Below are 18,867 nucleotides of genomic sequence, written 5' to 3'. Positions count from 1 at the left end.
CTTTAGTTGCGTCCAAAAGTAAATATTCATTTCCATTTGATGAGATATAACTTAATTGTAATATATATGTACGTTGTCATAACCATTTAGTTTTCTTTTTTAAAGATACTTCATAGTTCAAACATTGGAAGCCTATATACACTTCTTCACGACAATGAACTGGACTTTGGAACACCAGACACAGAGGTTGTTGGTGCAATGCTGTATGCATCCAAGCGGAATATCACGTGGCTTTTGATGGAAGACCCAGCGTCGTGTGACTTTAGTAAAGGATGTGTTGTTGAAAAAGTAACAAACACTGGCTTTGTATCATTTGAGAGGACAGTTGTTAAGTTCAATACATTTTACTACATATGTGCTTACTCTGTTTCGACATCAGTAATAAGAGAGTTGAATACAGAAGTGTTAGATGAAATAAATACGTGTAGCAACGGTTTTATTCTTGATAGTATTGCCCCAGTAGCTGGAAAAGTGGAAATCCAAAACAATAATGGGTTCCTTGCCAGTCTTGATGACATTGAATTCTCCTGGAATAAATTTGAAGATAACATAGATGCGACACAATTTGGATATCTTAGCAATATAGCAACATACACCTATGGAGTAGGTAAGAAATTGTTGATATATACTAATGAATAGTTGCACTTAACAGAATTAATTACTTGAGTACTATAGTTTATCCTCGAAAATTAACTAAAATACTGATGTGACGTAAGGAATGAACTAAAAATCTTATTTCTAAGAGTGACAGTATCAGATTATGAAATAATTGCCAGACAAGTTTTTGTGATTGTCGTTTATAACTAAACATACGAAGTAATTTTTACTCAATGATTTACCACAAAAATGTATGATACGTTTTAGGAAGTCGTCCTCTCAAAGACGATATTATACGGTTCACAAATGTGGGTAACAAAACATGATATGTTATCAACAGTCTGGATTTGCATGATGGTGCATCTGTTTTTGTAACCATTAAAGGTTTGTAAAATAAAATACAGTATTCAATAATATACTAAGATGTAAAGTATATCATACTTATAACGTTAAAACGTAATTAATTTTTTGTGTGACCGTTTAAATAATGGTTTTAGAGCATTTTAGATGCCTGTTACCTGAACGTAGGTCTTATTATGAAGTCAGTCTTCTTAAAAACAACAAAATATAAACAAATGGTATTTTGACTTCCATACCAAATACTAATACTCAATCACGAATAATGTACTAAATCCACAAACGCAACAGTAGAAACAGTAGTAGCCAATGAGAAAAATTAAAAATTACTGAGAAATAAAGATACATGTGCTGTCCTAGGATGATAACTTGAGCCTTTGTTTACATAACAAAGACCAATAACAATGCGAAAAATAGGTTAGGCAGATCAATGCCACAGCCTATAAAAATTAAATTAAAACTACAAGTTATCATATGTCTTGTTAGCCCAGTAGGTAGAGCATCTGTGTCAGTAACATATTACCCGTACAGGGAGAAGTTCGACTACTGGTAAGATACTTCTTTTTCACCTTAGAAAACAGTCAATTGTTCAGAAAACAAGTTTGACCGTTTTTTTCATACATACATAAATATGAGATCGAATATCTTATTTAAACACTGCGATCAAATAAATACAAAAAGAAAATAGAAAAGAAATAAAAAATAAATATATACATGTACTATAAAGTATATATTATAAGAAGAAAACAAAATGGAAAACGAAAAATAAATAAATAATAATGATAAAAAACAGAGCAATAAGAAAAAACTGTGGTTATAAAATGGCACTACGTGGGGTTCGAACCTATGAGTGCAAAACACCAAAAGTGCCAATAACTTCGATCTACCGGCAGAGCCGTAAAGGTCATACACCAACGATACTGTAAGAATAATGCTATATAGTATGTAAGTGTTTACTTTTACGATATCGTATAATAATCCAGATAACCCCGTTTTTGGACTTTTCCGTGTACCGTTAAGACCAAATTATCATCTTAGGACAGTAAAAGCATTTTGAGGCAAAATGAAAAGATGGTGAGTTTTATGTTTATAAAGCTCAGAATTTACCTCTCTAAATGTGATGACATGTCAAATACCGGTATGTAAATATGTTTCGTGTTAATGTCATGTAGCTTGGGCTGGTGATCTGAACCGTTTTAACAAACACACTGAAAATCAAACTGAATATATTAATAAAATATTTCAGTTCTTTTAAAAGTTCTGAGAAACTTACATAAAAAGTAATGATATAAAACTACATTCAATTTAATTTCGATTTTGTAAATACAATGCAATTTAAATGAACATTTTAAATGTGTAAATGGGAAGAAAATTCAAAGGTAACGAAATTATATCTTTCTTTGTTTGAGATAAGAACAACCTTTGATCATCATCAATAACTATTGAATGAATACAATTGATGTTGAAAACCTACATTTTTACAGCAACTGACTATGCCGGAAATACAGCGTCAGCTTCTTCCAATGAAGTTATTATCGACACATCCCCTCCTTTGAATGGTGAGCTGCAAATTTCAACAAGTGAACACGTGCAAGAAACTTACCTTTATCTAACGGATAAAATGATATCAGTTCATTTATCTGGTTTTAAAGATGAAGAAAGTGGCATCGATCATTTTGAAATAGGTATTGGAACTCAGCCTTTCTTTACGGATATCTTATCATCAACTGTTATGCGCGAAGAAAATTTTGTCATAAAAATGTGTCATGTGGTCGATATTCGTGTTTTTGAATATCGTTTTTATGTATCATTTTGTCCTTGTATTTGTATATATATCTCTTGTATTTGTCTGTTTACAGTCCGATATACAATCCATTATCCCATATCATTCCTATATCATTCCATTTCATCATCTCATTATAACAACTAATTTCTCATATTTCATTTGACATAATTTGCATGCCGGGCCTCAGTTTTTACAAACTTCCCGGAAAATCCACCTCACGCATGCGCACTTTGATATAAATATTTCTCTTGGTTTGCGCCAGAAATTGTTGTCTTATTTATTTATTTATTTATCAAGGCGTATGTTTATGTCCTTACAGGTAATTGTTGTTATTCATTATGTTTCATTATCATGCATATTTCCATTGATCGTTTATGTATTTCGGATCTGTATTTATGCACTTTGATATAAATATTTCTCTTGGTTTGCGCCAGAAATTGTTGTCTTATTTATTTATTTATTTATCAAGGCGTATGTTTATGTCCTTACAGGCATAAACAGACCATTCATACATTTGAAAAAGGACCATACGACATTGGTGGCCAGTGTGGATTTTTATGTTTGGATTGGTATTTTCATGGTACGAATTTATTTGGGACGAAACAACGAACACAGACGGTGACGTAGGGATTTCCCAACTATAGCCAATCAGAACATCTTTTATATTTCTTATTTACTTCCGGTGACCGGGTACTCCCGAGGAATTCCATCAAAACAAACAAAAGTTCAACTAGTTATTTTTCTATTTATATTTTAAAGAGCTCTAACATTTAATTAATTAAAGGTACCTATTCTTATTTATATATCAACGTTGGATTATTCACCTCTTCGGACCATTTAGACGACAACAATATATTTGTGGACTTTGAACATTTGTAAACAAACAGTGTAGTTCTTTAAATTCAGTGTTTACATATTTTGATAAGTGTCTTATTCAATTTAATTAGTATCAAGTGCCATTTCATAGTTATATTGTAAAATGTAGATCTGGGTTGATTTTTTCATTTATCTATATCCAGTGGTGTAAAATCTTGATCAAGATCTACATGTGAAAATCAATTTGTTTTGAACCATAGATATACATGTATATTATTATTTGATTTTGTATATTTTAGGTTGAATTCCACAAAGTCTTGTACTTCAGGCTTCTGTGATATTGATTTTTATCCTGTTGCTGGCTTTTTGAAGATTGACACAGACATGTAGACACAGCATTTAACTATCAGGTGGTTGGTGAGCTAACACTCTGTCTCTTTTATCTTTCATCTTGGTCTGAATAACTAGTATATAACACCTGTCCCTATTTGAAGTTAATTCCACCCAGTCTGGTATTGTCCATTTACTGTAATAAATCCTATATTACCCCAGATATTATATATCCAACAGCTGAATTATTTCATATCCTATCCTGATAACTTATTGTACCTGATTACTTACTGTACCTATCTTTATTATTATTATTTATTAAAAGCAGGACTTGCTTGAACCAGAATTTTGCCTGAAGTAAGCATGTAGATTGAATAGTTTAGCATTTATTGTAGGAACAGATTATTGTAGTTGACTTGTGAGTAAATATAAATAAAGTATACAAGTAGGTTTGAAATATTTATTCTTTAGTTAGAATAAATTGTTCAACCCGGGCAGTTAAAATCAATTATATTTAAAATTCTGTAAACTTAAAACAGCAATTCATTCAAATTACTGCGACGGTATCATGTAGCCGGTAAATAGATTTGAAGTGAAATATTTATTCTTTAATTAGAATAAATTGTTCATTTTTAAATCCCGCTGATTTATATTTTTATACACAGTTTGTGAGAACCGACACTCAACTTCTTCTTCATTTTCGAATAGTGAAGTATTTTGTGTAAGTGGTAATATATTTTCTTATATAGAATTATTCTATATTTACAAGAATTTAACATATATACAAATAGCAAATCAATTGTTGCTACTGTATCACAGTTGAAAAGTTGATAATTTGGGTTCTACTCATTTAGTCATTATAAAAAGTCTGTTGATAGGTATATTATTTTACTTTATGAACTGAAAATTAAACATTTTGCATTGAAATAATTGTCTAAATCAGAAGAAAGGAAACTTTACACATTTATTTATCCTGGTAAGCTTTGTGTGTACTTGTATTAAGTTGAGTCTGTGCCTGAGCAAGGAAATTTATAGATAATCTATATACATGTAAGTTAGGTCTTTGGGATTTTTTTTCTGATATTGTATAGAGTACTGGACTGAACATTGTTGCAATACAGAATTCCTGCATATAATTTTACAAGCCTGTGTGTCTCTTGCAATTACCATAAATTAGTTGAAATTTATACACTATAGCAAGTAACTGAACAAGTGTCTGTGCATTTCACAATATAATTTTATAGACTTGTTACCTGTAACTTGACAATCTTAGGTGTCTGTAATAAGTTATTTATTTAGTAAGTTAAGCACTGAATATTATTCAGTTGAATTTAATACTGCTTTATAATAGAGACTGAATATCAGTGTTATTAGATCTATTGTTTTACAAACTTTGATCTAATTTACTAACTGTATCTGGTACATATATTATTCAGGTGACCTTGAAATTGTGTGTAATGTATGGTGCACTGTGTGGGCCATAATTTGAATAAAGTTGATTGATTATTTTCAAGTCTTTGTGTTTTTTTCTTTTGAAATAAAATTGTTTTATTTCTATTGTTTGTTTTTTATTACATCTATATAGACCTAAGCTGGTTACTGATGTAAATCTTTTTTTTTTTAGTGTATGGTGTACAATTTGGGCCATTTGAAATCCTGAATTTTAAGTCACGTTCATTTTTTTTTGGTCCAATCCATTTTTTTTTTGTTTTCTCATCATGGCGGATGGTACAACTCAGTCCTTAGACTATTCAGATGCAGATCTGGAATTTTTTGCTAGACAGTTACAAAAATCTGGTAAGTTTGAAGTTAATGCAATGGCAAGTACACCTCATACAGTACACTCAAGTCATACATTTAATGTTACACCTACTCCTATACGGGAACATATCAGCAGTTCGGGTACACATCAGGTTCACTTTCCTCCACCTGTTTATAGCATTCCTCCACCCATGCCTAACCCTCAACCATACTTGTCTTTTGTGACAAATAGGGACTTGGTACATGCCCGTATCCCTGAGTTACCTTCTTTTTCAGGAGATGGGAAATACAACTCGTCAATGTTCGAGATATGGCGCTATGATGTCAATTGTGTCATTGATGAGGGTAATTATCCACCATTTATCATCAGGGAGGCCATTCGTAAATCTTTGAAAGGCAGTGCCAGAGGTGTTCTTTTGCATTTAGGTGAAAATGCCACTGTTCCTGAGATCTTGAATGAGTTAGATGGCATTTATGGTAATGTTCATTCAACTGAAAGGTTGAAGGAACAGTTTTACAATGAACAGCAGAAGGTGGATGAGTCTGTTGCTGACTATAGTTTGCGTCTGGAGAGGTTGCTTAGCAGGATACCATGCAATCTTGATAGGATGTCCAAGGATGAAATGCTGCGGGGTAGGTTGTGGTCAGGCCTTCGTGATATAGAGCTTAAGAATGCCTCTAGATTTCTTTTTCAGAAGGACCTCAACTTCAATACTCTTCGCAAAGAGTTGAGAGCCATTGAGGAAGACTTACGCTTGTCTCGGTTAGCCACTTCTCTCCCTCTTCCACCCAAGCAGGCAACCCAGGCCAATGTTTCTTTACCTAATACTCCTAATGAGTCTGTTCCTGCACAGCAGTGTGCCACTACTGTAGATAGTAGACTTCTCCAGGAAATAAGGGCCCTTTCTAAGCAGATGGAAGGCATGGAGTCCAGGCTGTCTAGTATGGAGAAGGAACTCAAGGGCTTGAAACAAGAGAGATCTTCCACTCAGGATGTCAAAGCCTCTGCCAGTCCTTTAAACTACAGTCGACCTCCATCGCAGGGCAGATGAGAGGTCATACTTCCCCTTCTAATGACCCTGCTTCTACATTTCCTCTAGTTGGCTCTTCTAATGAATCTGAAATTCTTATAAATGGTACTTCTACTATAGCTTTGATAGATACTGGTTCTATGATTTCATCTATTGGAATTTCGTTCTTCAAATCTTTAAAGCCTCAGCCTGTCATGTCACAGTTGTCAGATTTTATGTTGGATATTTCTTCTGCTAATGGTTCTAAGGTACCATATCTTGGATATTCAGTTCTTGATATTTCTTTTCCTTCTGTTTCATCACAATCTTTTTCAGCTCCTATTCTGATTGTTCCAGACACAGAGTACTCCTGCAGAGTTCCATTGATAATAGGCACCAACATACTGAATGTTTTGAAGTCATCAGGAACAGAGGCAACATCATCTCCACTTGCAGACATCATATCTTCCTTGTCTGACATTGTCACCAAACCTGTTACTCTTCTTCACCATCAGACTGTCATTGTGAAGCCTTTTGAAACAACAACACTTGAGGGCAAGGTGAGACATATTGGCAACATGTCATCTGGTGTTACAGAGTCTACTGATTCTGTTATGTTGAATGTGTGCCCTAGATTGGTTAAATTACAACCTGGTACTTCTTTTTGCAGGGTTCCAGTACGTGTTTGTAACTTGACTGCTAGAGTTATTACCATTCATCCAAGAATGACTCTTTGTAACTTACATGATGTGTCTGTTGTTCGCACCATTGATCCTTCAGAGGGCGTTGCTGATAAATCCCACAATTCAGACAAGTCTCTTGATGACCTTGGTATTTCTATTCCCACTGAAACTTTAACTTCTGAACAGCAGGTTAAGGCAACTTCCTTCTTCAATCAGTGGAAACATATTTTCTCCTCTGGGCCTACTGATCTTGGTTCTACTGACTTGGTCGAACATGAAATCAATCTGTCTGATCCCACACCTTTTAAAGACCCTTATCGCCGAATACCACCAGGGATGTTTGAGGAGGTACGTGAGCATTTACGAGACATGATTTCCGCAGGAGCGATCCGTGAGTCCAAGAGTCCTTTTTCTTCTAATGTTGTGTTAGTAAGAAAGAAGGACGGGTCTTTGCGTTTTTGTATCGATTACCGGAAACTGAACAACCGTACAATCAAGGATGCTTATGCCCTTCCTCGCATCGACGAAACTATAGATTCTCTCATAGGTTCCACTATTTTCTCTAAACTCGACCTACGCTCAGGTTACTGGCAGGTCCCAGTCAAAGAATCTGATAAGCAAAAGACTGCCTTTAGTGTTGGGCCTCTCGGATTCTATGAGTGCAACAGAATGGCTTTTGGTCTTACCAATGCCCCTGCAACGTTTCAGCGTCTGATGGAGCGTTGTATGGGCGAACTTCACCTTCGTGACTGTTTGATTTATCTCGATGACATTATCATTTTTTCTGATTCTATTGATTCTCATTTCCGTCGTCTTCAGTCTGTCTTTCAACGTCTTGAGATGCACAATCTTAAACTTAAAGGGTCCAAGTGTGAATTCTTTAAGCCGCAAATCCAGTATTTGGGTCACATTGTTAGTGCTCATGGTGTGAAGACAGATCCTGAGAAGATTGAAGCACTCAAGACATATCCTGTACCTACTTGCCTTAAGGAGTTGCGTAGCTTTTTAGGTTTCTCAGGTTATTACAGGAGGTTCATTAAAGACTACGCACAGATCGCCAAACCTTTGAATGACCTTCTTATTGGTATTCCACCTGCAAAAGTTCTTCTAAGAAATCTAAAGTTCCTTTCTATTGGGGTCCAGATCAGCAGAATGCCTTTTGTGCTTTGATAGATAAACTTTCTTCTCCTCCAGTCTTAGCTTTTGCTGACTACAATAAGCCATTCATTCTTAATGTTGATGCCAGTACTAGCGGTTTGGGAGCGGTTCTTTACCAGGTTGGTGCTGATGGTAAGGAGCATGTTATTTCCTATGCCAGTAGGGGTTTGAGAGCAGGAGAAAGACATTATCCTGCTCACAAACTAGAGTTCTTGGCTCTTAAGTGGTCTGTCTGTGATAAGTTCCATGATTATCTCTATGGTAATTCTGTGGAAGTTAGAACAGACAATAACCCACTTACCTATGTGTTTTCATCTGCCAAGCTTGATGCTACCAGTCACAGGTGGTTATCCTCCTTGTCTGCGTATGACATCAACTTGCGGTACAGAGCTGGTAAAGAGAACATCGACGCCGATACCCTTTCTAGAATTCCTTCAGCTTCTTCTCTTCCTGATTCTAACATTCTCCTTTCAGATGCTGTCAAGGCTCTTTTGTTTTCTCAATCTGAAGGTCCAGGTCAACTTCCAGCTGTTGAATGTATTTCTTTTAACCAAACTGTTCTTTCTCTTAATCCCAGAGACGAGATTGAAGTCGGAAGCAGCCTTAAGTCTATTGAATGGAAGAAGGAGCAGCAAGATGATCCAACACTTTCCCGTTTAGTTCAACTCTTTGAAATTGGTCATAGGTTAACTGAACGCCAAAAGTCACATGAAACGGCCAAGGTTCGATCGTTTCTGAAGGAATGGAGCAACCTTTACTTTAAGGATTCAATTCTTTATCGTAAAGGTACTTCAAATGGTTATCCTGTTACTCAGCTTGTTCTCCCTGAGCATATGCTTGATTTAGCTTTCCAGGGTTTGCATGATGAGGCAGGACATCAAGGTTGTACAAGAACGATTTCCTTGTTCCGTTCACGTTTCTTTTGGCCTCAGTTAGAGCAGTATATCGAACACAGGGTTCGAAACTGCCCCAGATGTATCCGGAGAAAGTCATTGGATAAAACGACTGCTAAGTTAAATCCTATTCAGTCGAGTTATCCAATGGAAATTGTCTGTATGGATTTTCTTTCTCTGGAGATGTCTCGGGGTGGTTATGAAAACATCTTGATCATTACTGATCACTTCACTCGTTTTTGCTCAGGCTATCCCTGCCAAGAACCAAACTGCACATACTACCGCTAAACTTCTCTTTGAAAATTTTGTTTGTCACTATGGTTTTCCTAGTCGGTTCCATAGTGATCAAGGACGAAATTTTGAAAGCGAAGTTATCCGGGAGTTGTGCAAGTTGGCCAATATTGACAAGACCAGGACTACTCCGTATCATCCACAGGGAAATGGGATGCCTGAGCGCTTTAACGAAACCCTCTTGAATATGTTGGGGACCCTGGAAGATGACAAGAAGGTCAATTGGAAGTCTCATGTTCCCGCTCTTGTCCATGCCTATAACTCTACTCCCCATTCTTCTACTGGTTATTCTCCCCACTTTCTCATGTTTGGTCGCCACCCAAGGCTTGCCATAGATGCGTTTCTTGGCATCGAACCAGACAAATCTCCTGTCAAGGACCATTCTTATGTCTCCGGTCTCCAGAACAGACTCAAATTTGCATATTCTGTTGCACTCCGAGAGGCCAAGAAACAAGGCAAGAAACATAAACGGTACTATGACCTCCGTGTGAGAGAAGCGGAATTGAAGCCCGGGGATCGAGTACTGGTCCGAAATGTAGGTGTTCGGGGAAAATCCAAACTTGCCGATAGATGGGAGAAAGATGTCTATACCATTCTCAGCCAACCCACCTCTGGAATTCCCATCTATGAGGTGAAGAAGGAAAACAGCAAGGACAGGTCCAGGGTTTTGCACAGGAACCTTTTACTTCCCTTTATGGGGATGCCTTTGTGCAAAACAACTGAGTCCTTATACAAGCCCGCTTCCTCTGACTTACATTCGGATCAGAACTCGTTCTCCAATCCCTCCTCTGATATTTCCATTACAGCTCCATTAGATTCCAATACCTCACTTACATCAAGTTCATCAAATATTTCACAAAGCAATTCTGCCACAATACATGATTCTAACAATTGTATGTCAACTTCTTTTACAGGAACATCAAACAGCAAACAAGATGTCACGTCAACAACTCAAACTTCTTATTCTGTTCCAAATAAAACATCTCATTCTATTACAGGTTCTAAATATGTTATTCCTGCACTGAGAAATCCATCTAAGGAGAACAACAACAATTTACAGAGGCAGAAGCGTACTAGAAAGAAACCCGGATGGATGCTAAATGACAACTGGAAATTAGATTAATGCTTTTCTTTATAGTATAGGTGTGTCTCAACTTTGAAGTTAGGCGTTGTTCAGTACCTGATGTGTTTCGTTTTATGTTTTATACCATGTACCATATATTTTACCTTGATAATTTATAAATGTACTTTACAGTACTTTAAAAATAAAGGATTTATTGTTGAGAGTGCACCTCTTCAATGAATTCACAGTTCTACTGATAAATTAAAATTTTGTTTCCGCGTGACATATATTTTTCGCGATTCGCGGCATACGGTATTTTTGTGGAACTTGCTTGAGTTTATGGTATTTTTGCCCGGGTATTATATATTTACTCACAGGTTGTAATTGCCTTCAGTATTTAGATTTAGTTATGTAGTACCTAGTAGTTTAGTTACTTTATGGTCTAAGCTTACTTTTTGCAATGTTGATTCAGGCTCTTCCTCTTTAATATTTTATGAATGTCGGGGCGACATTCCCCAAAGTGGGGAAGTATGTCATGTGGTCGATATTCGTGTTTTTGAATATCGTTTTTATGTATCATTTTGTCCTTGTATTTGTATATATATCTCTTGTATTTGTCTGTTTACAGTCCGATATACAATCCATTATCCCATATCATTCCTATATCATTCCATTTCATCATCTCATTATAACAACTAATTTCTCATATTTCATTTGACATAATTTGCATGCCGGGCCTCAGTTTTTACAAACTTCCCGGAAAATCCACCTCACGCATGCGCACTTTGATATAAATATTTCTCTTGGTTTGCGCCAGAAATTGTTGTCTTATTTATTTATTTATTTATCAAGGCGTATGTTTATGTCCTTACAGGTAATTGTACAGGTACAGGTAATTGTTGTTATTCATTATGTTTCATTATCATGCATATTTCCATTGATCGTTTATGTATTTCGGATCTGTATTTATGCACTTTGATATAAATATTTCTCTTGGTTTGCGCCAGAAATTGTTGTCTTATTTATTTATTTATTAATTTAGTAATTTACCAGTTAAAATTCAGTTTCTATTCTCCTTAGGCTATCAATCGAGCTGGATTATCCTCTGAGTTTACATATTTGCGAACTATAGCCGACACAACACCTCCAAATGGTGGCCATGTTTTAGAAGGCCCAATCGGAAGTCAGGTAAATTATTACACTGAAAAAAATCATGCATAGTTTCTTAATTTCTACTCCACGTTTAAGTCTTTAATTTTATCACATTTATTAGAATTAATTAATTTTATTCTTAAAGATGCAGTGAATTTCATTTGATGACACATTGAAATGTATTGTTTCATTATCACAGATAGACGAAGATTATCAATATGATATAACGGAAATAAATGTACATTGGAATGGTTTTAGCGATCCACATAGTGGAATAGCCTTTTATAGAGTAGCTCTTGGGACAAAGCCATTTTCGGAAAACATTAAGCCGTTTGTGAATGTCGGACTTCTGGAATGTAAGATATTATAAAATCATGTTCAAACTGTAATAAAATGACATACTTGAGAGATGAACACATGACATATTATAAACATATTATAAACATTGTGTTAATATTAATGTGAAAATTATAAACTCCAAACATAAACGTATGTATCAATCACCACTTTGTCGGTATAATAGTTCAATAATATTTTTATTTCAATTGATAAAGATACTACGTGGCATGGAGAATTTTCTATTGGTGAAAAATATTTTACAACAGTAGAGGCATGTAACGACGCAGGGCTCTGTATTGCCCGAGCATCTGATGGTATTACTCTTGACATTTCACCACCAACACCAGGTTCTGTACAGATTGGTTCAGACGTGCTTCACCAGAAATATCAGTCACATACGTAAGTAATACAAAGAATCATTGATAAAATACGTGCATCAGTTACTATTGGTATCATGTACATTTTAGTTTTGTTTTACAGCTAGTAAAGTTTTTATGAATGTTAAATATGCATAAATTATATATTTTTGCAGGTCATCAGTACACGTTACATGGGCGGGATTTGAAGACCCAGAATCTAGCATTGGTCACTATGAAATGTGCATTGGAACGAGTCCAGAAAATTGTGATATTTTAGAACGCACCAATTGTTTATTGCGGTCTAATATTATCAAAACAGGGCTTAGTCTACCACTTCACACTCCTGTATTCGCAACTGTTACTGCTTTTAATAAGCTTTCGTTAAATGTAACAAAATCATCCGATAGCTTCTTTGTCGATGAAACACCCCCTCTTGTTTTGACAAGACCATTTTTTATTGTAGAGGAAAATAATAACCCCTGGAAAATAGGTCAATGGGATAGGTCTGTTCTACATATACAGTGGGAATTTATTGATGAAGAAAGCCCGATTGTTCGTCATTATGTTTCTCTTGCCACGCACCACGAGGGTCACACTCCCGTAGAAAATATACAACTCGGAGCCGAAAACAACTTTAAAATAAGTTTGGATGGTAGATCATGGCTTCATAATGGTGATACGTATTTTGTGACCGTAACAGGCTGTAACATGGCTGGTCTTTGTATTTCTGAAAGTACCAATGACCTTATTGTAGATTCGACAGCCCCGCATCTTGGTGGTTTCAAACTACCAATGTATTGGGAAAATTTTAATGGTTCCGTGACTGCATGGAAGTCAAATATTACACTTTCATGGTACGGTTTTCATGATCAGGAGTCTGAAATTGAAAGATATTTTATCACAATAAGTAAAACATACAGCGGAAACGAGATAACAAATGGTGTGACAACCGTCAATGTTAATGTGTCAGATAGTAAAACTGAGCATTCATATACATTTCTTACAACTGACCATTTAGAAAGAGATGATAAGTTGTATTTAACAATATGGGCAGAAAACTCTGTAGGGCTTAAAAGTTCATTGGCACGAGCTTCAGTATTTGTATTATCAAGTTCTTCCACAGCTGATGTTACAAACCAAAGGGGTACCCTCGAACTTGAAAAACACTCCTGTGATATACATTACTGTAATAAGGATTGCACGTGTGCAATTATTGGCAAACCATGTGTAGAGGTACAATCAAACTCGACTTGCGAAGAAATAGGTAATCCGTTGGAAGATGAGGATGTTCCTGCAATTCAAGTCTTTAACGGACTAAATGAGAAATCCACTAATATCACAGCTTCCTCTGCTTGTCTCTCCGGAAGTTGGAAAGTTATTGATGGCAAAAGAAATACCACGAGCATATTAAGATTTGAATGGAGTATGGGTTTACAGTACCATCATTTTGGGGAAGGAATATTTGATTTGAAGAACGAAATTCCATGGAATGACGTAGGATTGCAGTCACAAGTTGTGCACTGCCTACCTGTAAATAGATCTCTGATAGCACGCGAAAAATATGTAATTTATGTAAGAGCTTGGCTTACCAGTGACAATTATGCCACGTTTCATTCGGCTCCAATACTTGTTGATCATTCACCTCCATCTTTGGTACGAGGCCGTACAGTTCTTGATTCTAATGAGTTATGCAATGTGGATTTTGATATAATAGATTGGATGGATACAATAACAGTATGTTGGCATGGCGTCTTCTCAGAACAGCAGGGAACTATTGTAAATTATTTCCTAGCAATGGGGACGTATCCCTCTGGTATGATCTTCTTTACTTTTGTTTATTCATCAAAACTTAAAAAAAAATAACACATAAATAGTAGTTTATTTCGTGAAATTTTTAGATTAGATAATATTGTTTTAAATAAGTGGTATTTAATTTTATAATGAAAAGAATTTGTTTTGAATTTTCGGCATACTTTACATTGCCATATTGTTGTATGACTTTAGGTGACGATACGATTCAACGACAAGATGTGGGCTTAAACTCAAGTTTCACATTCAGCAATCTGTCAGTGACACATGGAACGAAGTATTTCTTCACAATCACATCATATAACAACGTAGATTTGCATTCACTTGCTGTATCTGATGGTTTCATTGTCGATATAGACGACCCGATCAGTGGTGTTGTTTACAACACTCCTAGTCATAGAAACGCACCATACCAGTCCTCAACTTCAACCATTGGCTTATCTTGGCATGGCTTTCAAGATAAGGTTTCCGGATTGCGAAATTATTATGTAGCAGTTAGCGATACACCGACTATTAAAGCAGATATAAACTTTACAAACACGGGACTTAGTACGAGACACGTTTTCAGAAATTTAGAGCTAAAACATGGGCACAAGTATTATGGTTTCGTAAAATCTTTAGATAATGTCGGACATCAAAGTATAGTTGCGGTATCAAATGGAATAAAGATTGATAATACTCCCCCAACAGCATACATTTGTCAGACATATGTCGCTTTCAAACATGTATCAGAAGTGGTAGACGCCATTGATAATAAAAGTGAACTTAACTTTCAATGCTTCCTTGAGCACATTATATAAAGTAGTTGGCTATCTATCGTTAGATAAAAGCGATGAAGCAAAACTTGTGTTTCATTTAGATCAGTTTCACACGTTTCTTCCACTTATGAAATATCATAATCAAACACTACTCTTCGAGCATACCTTCTTGTCTCATAAAACTGCTTCTCAAACCATTTTCGTCGAATACCTAAATTCAAATAAAGAATATCTTGCTTTGAACATGACATTATATGAATGCATCAAGGCTTTTGAAAGCATTAAGGAAGCAATTAAACTCACACAGATTTCTAGGTCACTGGCTGCAGTAGTGTTGCTTGTAACAGATAACGAGAGCCCTATAAGTGAGGTATGTGCAATGTTTTGTTTTATTATAACTAGATTCAAATACGAGAATTTACATAATTATGAATATCGATAAAAATTCCCTATCAAGAAATATAAAATATTTTTTTAATTTATTTTGATGCTTTAATCATTTTAGATAGGATTTTTAAGTGGATTTGTATTGAATGTACTGCATTTCTGATCTTGCATGAAAATAGTTATAACAGTAGGGCAATTTGCTGAGTGCACATTTTACTATTTATCATTGGATTATTTGACATAGATTCAAATAGGAGCAGGAACCACACCCGGAGGATTTCAGGTTAAATCTCTTTCGCGAGTGCATCATTTTAATCATAAGCATCTAATACGAGCCAGCGTTCAACACAGAACCAATGTCTATGTCACAGCCATTGTTGAGAATAAGGCAGGACAAAGGACAGTATTCAAGTCAAAGCCTCTTACCATTGACCACACAAATCCTGTTGTTAAACATCTGTCTGGGAACCTGCGATATGTAGAAGAAAATGTATCGGGTATTGTTGAAACTAAAACAATTGTACATGCGTCATGGATGTAGTTGATGACGAAAGTGGAATTAGCATCTGCTATTGCTCAATAGGTAGTAATAGTACATACATTTAATATACATTTTTAAATGTTTCTTTTTAAAAACTATTTTGTGAAGTCAATGTTCTTTTTTGTACTACATGATAGTATATTTTCCTTAAAGAATGTTTGACTTTAGCATTTTTTCAATACAGACAATTGTCTAATGTGTTTTAATGTAGATCTACATTTTACTCTCTACAGAATCGAGTGGCATTTTTGTGCCCCCACGTTAGTGGCGGTCATTTAGATTTACCCTTGTCCGTCCGTCCGTCTGTCCGTGCGTGCGTCCGTCCGTTCACTTTTGTGTCGCACGTAACTCAAAAAGGATTTGACCTAGAGTCATGAAACTTTACAGGAATGTTGATCAGCATGTGTAGTTGTGCACCTGGGTATTTTCGTCTGGATATTTTTAGTATTTTCAGAGTTATTGCCCTTGACTTAGTAAAATTTTGCAATTTTCAACTTGTGTCGCATGTAACTCAAAAAGTATTTGACCTAGAGTCATGAAACGTTACAGGAATGTTGATCAGCATATGTAGTTGTGCACCTGGGTATTTTCGTGTGGATATTTTTAGTATTTTCAGAATTATTGCCCTTGACTTAGTAAAATTTTGCAATTTTTAACATGCGTCGCACCTAACTCAAAAAGTATTTGACCTAGAGTCATGTAACTTTATAGGAATATTGATCAGCATGTGCAGTTGTGAACCAGGTATTTTCGTCTGGATTTCTTTATTATTGTTAGAGTTATTGCCCTTCACTTAGAATTTTTTTTGCAATTTCAACTTGTGTCGCAAGTTACTCAAAAAGGATTTGACATAGTCATTAAACCTTATGGGCAGGTTGCTCAGCATATTTAGATTTGCACCTGGAGTTTCGCTTGTGGATTTATCAAGTATTTGTAGAGTTATTTCCCTTGACTTAGTAAAACGATTGACAGAACAGTGGCGTGGTGGGGGCACCCGTGTCCTACGGACACATTTCTAGTTTCTGATAAATTTATATTTCAGGCCATATGCCAGGTTTACAGAATATTGATTCAAACTGGATTGCACAAACAGAAACATCATGTGAATTGGATGAACATATTTTTTCACATGGTCAAAAAGTATTCCTAAATTTGAAGTGTTTTAATAATGCTTGGCTATCGACTGAAGATGTGTTTGGGCCACTGGTTGTTTCACTACAGCCATCCGACACATTAAGTGCAAAATTGGCGTTTATACCACTGAGTGAGGAAGATAATAGACATTTTACTAGTCCAGTATTAAATTTGCCGGTGCAGTCAAATCACTCGTGCCTTCAGTTTAAATGGAATGGATTTACAGACCTGTCTGGTATTGTGCATTATGAATACCGAGTGTACCAAGATGAACATGCTATCATTAAGGAATGGGAGAAAACTATTAAAGACATGGTTAAACTAGAAAATATTGATTTGATAAATGGGGAAGTCATTGCAGAAGTCAGAGCTATTAACAAGGGGTCATATATCAGCGACTCTGTAAATGCTTCACTTTTTGTTGCCAAGTATCCTCCAAAATTATCAGGTAACTGAAAGAATCATTACGCTTCTATTAGTTTGTAAGGCTATCATTTTAAAAATCAAATTTTTACGAAAATATAACTTACTATAATTGAAAAAATACTTTGACTGTTACATTTATAACATCATCATTTTATTGTAATTGTTATTGCAATTTCTACTTCCTTAAATTCTTTAGTTTTGTAGTTCAAACTCTAATATATAAATGTTTATCAAATGATCAATTTAAGGGTAATATTTATTGGGTATTTGCCTGTATTTTTCAGGAATTTCAGCTAAATTTTCGAGAAATGGAGCTGAGAAACTACATTTAAGTTGGGCTGACGTATTTAATATTGAACCTAGTATTCAGTTTTCATTTAGTCTTACAATAGGTACGAGAAAAGGATATACAGATGTCCTCGACAAACACTATATCAGTGATGATAACATTTATGTGCCAATACCTAGATCTACGATCATTACACCTATAGTGAAGGAAGTCTTTGTATCGATCGACTGTATCTATGAGACTGGACTACGAGCTACATATGCTACTATTTACAAGCTTGCTTGACCTTTAAAGGCACATTATGCTTTAGAAACGATTTCTTTTTTCTAGTTTTGGAATAGCAACCCATTTTTAATAATGTTTTAGAGCATCTAAGACGCTTATCACTTGTGAATGTGTAAATATATGCCATAAAAGTAGTGAAATGAACGCAAGATAGTATTTTGACTTCCATACAATATACTACATCTCTATAATAAGTGTACTAATTGCCATATAGACACATCGGACGCAAACCATGATTCAGGTCCTAGTTATTGTCAAATATGTAGATATAGAAAAGAATGACAGCACACAAAATTTTAAAAACTGAAAATAAAAAGTAAAAAGGACATCGGCATACAGATCAATTCATGTTCTGTTTAGGATTTCCCCTTTTGTAAAATAGCTCTAGAGGCGTGTTTTAAATTACTTTGATATAGGTTTAAGTTTGTAATATTATATCTGTTTATTTATCATATTCAAACTTGTAACTACTCGGAGTTTTTATACTAATGTGTTCTTATTTTATTTTTAAAGGTTTATTATCATTAGGAGATAATTCAGAATATTTTGAAATCATTTTTGACACACTGAGCCTTGAATTGTATTCTGTGTTCTTTAAATGCTTTATTTAAACTGATAGTATGCTCATTTTTGTTTCATATGC

General features: G+C 35.2%; 3 protein-coding genes across 5 annotated transcripts; all 3 read left to right on the top strand.

Annotated features, from left to right (window-relative positions):
• Positions 1 to 90: 90 nt before the first annotated feature.
• Positions 91 to 2,710, top strand: LOC132726439 (uncharacterized; the record flags this gene model as incomplete). Its single annotated transcript, XM_060711756.1, has 3 exons — positions 91 to 607; positions 865 to 981; positions 2,439 to 2,710. Coding segments are annotated over 2 exons (576 nt in total), but the record flags the coding sequence as incomplete, so codon positions are not given.
• A 3-nt stretch (positions 2,711 to 2,713) lies between these two features.
• On the top strand, positions 2,714 to 6,709 carry LOC132726440 (uncharacterized). Of its 3 annotated transcripts, none has more exons than XM_060711759.1 (2): positions 2,714 to 3,320; positions 3,856 to 6,709. In XM_060711759.1, exon 2 carries the CDS (start codon positions 5,605 to 5,607, stop codon positions 6,697 to 6,699), a length of 1,095 nt encoding a protein of 364 aa, XP_060567742.1. In that variant the 5' UTR covers positions 2,714 to 3,320; positions 3,856 to 5,604; the 3' UTR covers positions 6,700 to 6,709. The 3 variants fall into 3 exon arrangements, with proteins under 3 accessions (XP_060567742.1, XP_060567741.1, XP_060567740.1); XM_060711758.1 differs by having other exon boundaries at positions 2,714 to 3,524; XM_060711757.1 differs by having other exon boundaries at positions 2,714 to 3,628.
• Positions 6,710 to 11,814: 5,105 nt separating this feature from the next.
• Positions 11,815 to 18,320, top strand: LOC132726438 (uncharacterized). Its single transcript, XM_060711755.1, has 8 exons — positions 11,815 to 11,933; positions 12,097 to 12,253; positions 12,452 to 12,635; positions 12,769 to 14,408; positions 14,600 to 15,532; positions 15,794 to 16,132; positions 17,133 to 17,672; positions 17,935 to 18,320. Exons 4-5 carry the CDS (start codon positions 12,833 to 12,835, stop codon positions 15,202 to 15,204), a joined length of 2,181 nt encoding a protein of 726 aa, XP_060567738.1. The 5' UTR covers positions 11,815 to 11,933; positions 12,097 to 12,253; positions 12,452 to 12,635; positions 12,769 to 12,832; the 3' UTR covers positions 15,205 to 15,532; positions 15,794 to 16,132; positions 17,133 to 17,672; positions 17,935 to 18,320.
• The last annotated feature ends 547 nt before the right edge of the window (positions 18,321 to 18,867 follow it).

This window comes from Ruditapes philippinarum, unplaced genomic scaffold, assembly GCF_026571515.1.
Source record: "Ruditapes philippinarum isolate M1 unplaced genomic scaffold, ASM2657151v2 ctg10482_1_1_1_1, whole genome shotgun sequence".
NCBI lineage: Eukaryota > Metazoa > Mollusca > Bivalvia > Venerida > Veneridae > Ruditapes > Ruditapes philippinarum.
Note: the sequence above shows the minus strand (reverse complement) of the source record. Positions and strands in the feature narration are given on the sequence as shown.